The 6,467-nt window shown below is 39.0% G+C and overlaps 1 protein-coding gene across 3 annotated transcripts in view; it reads left to right on the forward strand.

The window, feature by feature from the left end:
- Positions 1 to 5,078, forward strand: part of ARHGAP28 (Rho GTPase activating protein 28) — a 58,573-nt gene extending 53,495 nt beyond the window's left edge. For all 3 annotated transcript variants that reach the window (XM_077933142.1, XM_077933144.1, XM_077933143.1), the window contains exon 15: positions 740 to 5,078. In XM_077933142.1, coding sequence (XP_077789268.1) covers positions 740 to 831 — 92 coding nt within the window. In that variant the 3' untranslated portion in view covers positions 832 to 5,078. The remainder of the gene's footprint in view (positions 1 to 739) is intronic.
- The last annotated feature ends 1,389 nt before the right edge of the window (positions 5,079 to 6,467 follow it).

Here is a 6,467-nt window from a genome sequence, read left to right on the forward strand (position 1 = left end):
AATAAAATCACCTGCCCAAGGCCCCAACCTGAGTAGGGACAAAAATGGGCATCAAAAATATCGTTATTATTTCAATAATTATTAAATTAAAGTCAAATTTACATAATGTTGTAGCTTTTAAACATTAAGGTATGTTTTGAATGTGAAAGATGAAAACACATAGAACTTCTTGCTCACAGGCTTTGTTGAGGGACTGGTAGGAAGAGTGCAATTTTTCATTTACTATGTGTCTGCAGGAACACCCTTAAGACCTTAACGTATGTTCCGTTTATTGCACAGAAAATGAATTTGTTCTTCCTTATGTCCCAATCCCCCTGTCTTCCCTGTTTAGAGAGTCCCCAGTTCAAACAGAAACTACAAGGCCAGCAGATAAATATTTGTGGGGTTTACTGCAGTTATGGGAGTTCCTGTACCCTGATGGTTTTACTGAATTTCGAGCATCATTCAAAGGCAAAAGGAGATATTTCAGGAAATGTAGAATTCACACATTACAGCTATGGAGGATTTATATTGGAACAGGGAGAAGGAAATCTGTGGCCTTCCAGTTGTTGTTGGACTGTAGCTCTTGTCATCCTTGACTATTAGCCTTCTGGTGGGGGCTGACAGCAGTTGTACTCCGAGCAGTATACAGCGTGCTACAGGTTCCCTGTCCCTGAATGAAAAAATTGACTTTATAAAAATCTACCACAGCTTATAAACAAAGCTAAAAACTTTTTTTTTAATCCTATGTTTCTTTCAGGACAGCACTGTTTGGATCCAGATGCTTACATGCTGGATGTTTACCATGCAAATCCTCAAGCGGAATGGGTGATAAAACCAAAAATAAGTTGAAACTTGTAAAAAGACACCTTGGCAAATCACTTCTGAAAATGCCAAAAGGATGGTTGAAAAGCTTCCACATGAAGAAGAGCCATCTTGCTAAGGATGAAACCAAAGTAGTTGCTACTCTGCATGATCTTCTGAACATATTTTATAATATTGTCCCTTCCAATGCATCATACAACCCAACCTTAGGGTTTGTTATAATAATTTATTTTGAAATGAGTACATTTTAATACTGGTTTTACTGGTGCCTGTTTCAACTGACATGAAGGAATATAGATAGAACTTTTTGTTTAACAGAATATAAAAACTGGATTTTTTCCCCTATCTTGCCACCTGCCTTTTATATGGAAGAAATTCTGAGGCCTCCCAGGAGACAAAGGATGAACCACTAATAACAAGATAGTCAAAGGAAAAGAGGAAGTATCATTCAATATGGAAAAAGGCAGTGCCAAAATTCTGTGACAACTCATTCATGTTGAAAGGAAAGCTTTTATTGTCAAATGTTAATACCTGTGCCTCAGTTCTTATTACTACTGCCAATGAGAAGGGGGAAACTACTATGTAAAGGCATTTTTTTTTACTGTTAATTTACTGTGCATGTATATAAACATATAGGTATTCAGCATTTTAATGGCATTTCTCTGACTTTACCAATGTTCAAATTAATGTGTAACAAATAATACAAGTTGATTTGTAACAGATTCATTTCACATACTGTGCTATTGATTGAGCTACACGTGAACCACTTGGAAAGAACTAAATGATAGATGGAGGCCTTGATTGTTCATGAAATTTTCAAGTCTGCTTTAAAAAACCAGCCATACTGTTAAGCATTCTCAGCCTATGAGATGTGATGACTTATTTGAGAGGTGCCCATTCGTCCTTTTATTTCTTTTGCCTTTTAATTTTGAACCAACAGCGTTTAAAACAATGGCTTCTCTTTCATGTTTATAGAAATATGGGAGAAGTGATCTTAGATTCTTTTAATCAGAGCCTTAATGACGTGTGTTTTTAGTAAGAGGCATTTTAGACCATTGGTTTTCATCTGTTGGGTCAGGGCCCCATTACTGCAGAAGTAGATGTTTCAGATTGTAGCTCTCATCAGCCACTCCCAGCATGATCAATAGCTTAAGGATAATAGAAGGTGTAAATTTCACATTGGCTACCCCTTCACTATCAGGTCCCAGCCTGATCTAAGATGGGTCACAACTGCAGCACTATCACCATACAAATATATGGATAAAAAAGAGAAATGAGTCCCCAGACACATGTTGGTATTAAAGGTCCCAGGTCTGAAAACATTGAAGGCTATTTGTATAAACTTTGGGGAAATCCAGACAACACTGAGCACTTTTAACTGGAGAATTGAGTATGTGCTTAAATCTCTTGCATAACAAGAAAAAGAAAAGTGCCTAATGTTGGCTGAATTAGGCCTTTAATTAAGTTGAATTAAATAGATTTAGGGAGAAGTCTGAGGCTAGTTCTGCAGCATGAATCTATATTTCCATTTTTATTCCTATCTGTAGAAAGATTTTTGTGGGTTTTTTGGTAAACCTCATAAGATGCAAAGCAGAATCTCATTTAAATTCAAATACTTACTGCACAGTTAATTCAATGTGGTTTGGGTTTCTCTTAAAAAGCTGGGCTGTGGGCCATGGAAAGGAAGAAGGGTGGGTATTTTGAGCTATAACTAGTACTAACTCAATGGGCCTCGGCATAGTTTTTTTCCGGATGGCATTGAACAATGGGAATGCCATTGATTTCATTAAATGAAATCAGTGTAGCATATATTGATGTAGTCACTTTTGGATATAGGGGGACAGTTCAAAACATTTAGAGGGATATTAGGCAGAGATGGCACAAAGTTTACACCCCATAGGCTGTATCCAGTGCTGCACCAGCAGGACTCTGCTTATGTGCTGATTTTGAAGGCATGCAGGAGTTGGAGGGGACAGAAGAGAAAGCTCTGTTGTCTGCCCAGGAGTGAGTGGAGAGCCTGTGATTGTACAAAAACATAATAAATGTCTTAAAAGGCTTATCAGCCTTTCAGCTAAGATCAAGTACTGGAACATTCTATAACAATCAGTTGCTCATGTCTTAACAGTGCAAACTACCTCATTGTATTATTTTTTTTTTAGACTAATACATGTTCAGCACCTTTGCATTTAATCCAAAAGGACCCAAATACCCAGTCTGCACTGATCCGCTCTTCATTGGGGTGGGTGGATTTCACCAACCGCTTCCCCACTACATGTGATCCGTGCTAACTAAACTTCCCCTCTGGGGGTGTGCATACAACGCGGGGGCAAAATGTGGGGACATTCAGCTTGTGGGTTCTACTTTCCCTTCACTACAAGCTTACTGAGTTATTATTAATTTTTATTTGCATGTATGAACCTGTGCTAAATTGCCACAGAAGTGAAAGGCAAGGTTAAGAGAATGCATTTTCCGCTCTTGACTCTACCTTTCCTACCTGGTCTTTTTTGATGTTCATGTGTTATAAGCTTATCTGTGTGTTTTTAACAGCCGAAGCTCTCTTCCCTTCAGTGTCATGAAGTGCTATCTGGTTCACACAATGGTTGTCTTTTATCTAACTATCCAACTTTCAATCAGCTGGAACTAGATCAGTGTTTATTTCCTGTGCCACTATTTACCTCTCTGCACATGACCAAGTATTTTCCACCAGTGCTTCTTTCCAATGCTTTCCATTTCAGTTTGTCAACCACTCATATCTGTATGGTTATGGAAAGAGCCATCTTCCCATATTTTTCTTTTCACCCAATGGAAGATCAGAACCCAGTTTCTCAACTGAGCCATTCGCTTTCCACAACAGGATCAGAGTCAAGAAGGGGTAGCACAACTGGAAAGGCGCTGTGCCAACCACACTTGCCTCTTCTAACCTACCCCACCCCACAGTGTATCAGAAACTACAAAACTTTCCTCAGTGGAAGACAGACACTGGGATGGAAGTAAACAGATACTGGAGAGCTCTAGCTGTCAATTTGGTCAGCTCTTAAGCTGCAAAGGATACTCTCCCATTGTCAGTGGGACAGGTGGGCAAATTATTCACGTAATCAAGCCAACTTTGTTCTTTTTATAAACACTAGCAGCCTTGTTTACCTGGCCTTGCTTGGGAATTCTGAGGAACCCAAAAAATCACTGCAGTTCTGACATCAGTGGTTAAAATAAGTGCAGTTTTAAAAGGTTCATGAGGGCATCTTGATTCATCTAACATGGATGAAAAAGCCTGCTCCTTGATCTCAGGAAGCATCGTGCAAAATTTGGTTATAATATCTTAACAACTTTCCAAAATTCATAGTAGACACATACACCCCTTTAAGTTGCAAGCAAAGAGTATCACTTGTACCATATATTATCTTAGGTGGAAAGTGAAACTGGGCTCTGGGGTAATGTTCCTAATGGTGCTTATCCCCACAACCCAATTTCCCCCCACCTATCATATAGGCCCCAGAATAGAGAGACGCAAACAAAAAGCTGCTTGCTTCCCTTCAGCCTAGCTGACAGCAGGTACAGCTAGTGACCTGCGCCTACACACTGCTGTTGTCCTGGCTGCATGAAGGCAAGTGTGCATTGGCTGCTCTTTTCCTCCAATTCGTTTGACAGAAGGCAAGGATGCCCCCCCCCAACCCAGATTCTAATATTTGTATAGCTGCAGGAATTCCCTTCTATTGCAACATCCATTTTTCTATTATATAGGGAGTGGAAACTATCATTCTGCAGTTTTTATGTGTGTGTTTTCCATGGTTAAATCTGGACTTTAGCTAACGTTTAACATGTTAAGTGTCTTAAGTATTGTACTAGATTAAAAAAACCAACCTCTGCACTTTCATTTCTGTTCATACTGAATTCAGCTGGAAGCTAATGTCAGAGGCATATCACTTTTTAAAGCAGTCCTTAAAAAATAATAATACTCTAGTAGTATTTAAACACTCCTTTAAAATGAAATCTGTTAGCATTTGTTTTCATTGACCATCTGTTGTGAATGTTTGATTACAGCATTCTGACTAAACACAGAGGATTTAGAAAGTAGAGCATGTGTGTACTTAATTCAGGAAAACAATTAAAATGCTATCAACTAAACCTCTTACATTCTTACTTGCATCTTGTATTTAAAACATGGCTTCCTGAAAATGAGTGACTTAAAAATGAAATGCATAAAAAGGACTTGATATATAGGCCTATTTAGATTAATCTTGTATTCCTAAACCAAATAAATAAGATATTTTGTTGTGTCTTGTTTGTGTATTAGATGGCCAGGATTTTTTGAGGCATGAAAATGTTGTCTTATGCTTGAACAATTAACCCCAGTGAATTTAGTTAATGGTTCATGATGTGATCTGCTACAAAGAAAACCAACCTACACTTCAAAATCAAACAAACATGCCTAACAACTCCTTAAAAGGGGCTTTAAGAAGACATTAAGCTTTCCAAATTAGTTGAGTGCTCCCAGAATAAATTTAGATTCTAACAGCTATTACAGACTTTGGCTGCAACCCTAACCATGTTGACTCAGATGGAAGTCCCATTGAATTCAATGGGGTTTACTGCCAGGTAAGGGGTTAGGATTGCAGCCTCACTTCTGGAAACCAGTGGTCTCATATCAGCTGCATTAAGCATTATTAAGTTCTGAAGGAAACATGGGTGCTTTACTAATTGATAACTAGAAACTATATAAAACCAAATAATGATGAAGTAATCGAAATAAGATATTTTACCATTTGCATCTTCTAGTCCACTTCTAAAAGTGAACCAATGACACCAGGCTATATACGTGACCTGCCAATCAGAGGCTTCCAGAATGCAGTACCTGAGATCTGCGGGCCTCAGTTGTTACAAATGCTCTGGAGAGGGATGTAAAATGTTGTTAACAGAAAAACAGCACTGTCTGCAAGTCATTCCCAGAACACAGCAAATATAAATAGCTCAGTTGGTAGAACATCAGGGTTGTGGGTTCAAGCCCCACATTCAGCAAGATTCCTGAACTGCAGGGGGGTTAAGCAAGATGACCTTTGTGATCCCTTCCAACTCTAGGATTCTGTGATGAAGATTTGTTGTCCAGGCTTCTCCTTAGCATGATAGTTTTCTATTTGCAGGACATTTTTTATGGGAGAACATTCAAACATGCAAACCTCCACACCTACAATCCTAAATGTTATCTAGTCCAGGGAAAAGTTGCACCATGCGATTCTGCTGTCTGTGACAACGGCAGCAGAAGTGCACAGCACCAACAGGAACCTTAGCATTATGCCTCCAGTGCTTTCATTGCAATATAAGTGAGGAGCATCTGCATAGCAAATGGCCACTAAGGATATGCACTTGCTTCAGCATGGGTCAGACAGAACTGGCTCTGCAACCTGGCCCCTCTCTAAGTGTTAGGGAGCAATTTACATACTCAGCTTCCAGCTGAGCTTCTTTTCTATACAGAATACAAATTACTAGCAGCATTACCAGCATTCAGATGTGATTTACTGAAATGCTGCGGGCAGAATCTGCTCAAGATTTTAGCACTGACTTCCTACTAAATTCCTCAAGCTTGTGCCTTTACGTAACATTTTTTTCTGAGTCACATTTTACAGCTACAAAACACACACAACCTGAAATAATGTTTTACTGCATGGGGC

The sequence above is a fragment of the Podarcis muralis genome, chromosome 8, assembly GCF_964188315.1.
Source record: "Podarcis muralis chromosome 8, rPodMur119.hap1.1, whole genome shotgun sequence".
Classification (NCBI taxonomy): Eukaryota; Metazoa; Chordata; class Lepidosauria; order Squamata; family Lacertidae; genus Podarcis; species Podarcis muralis.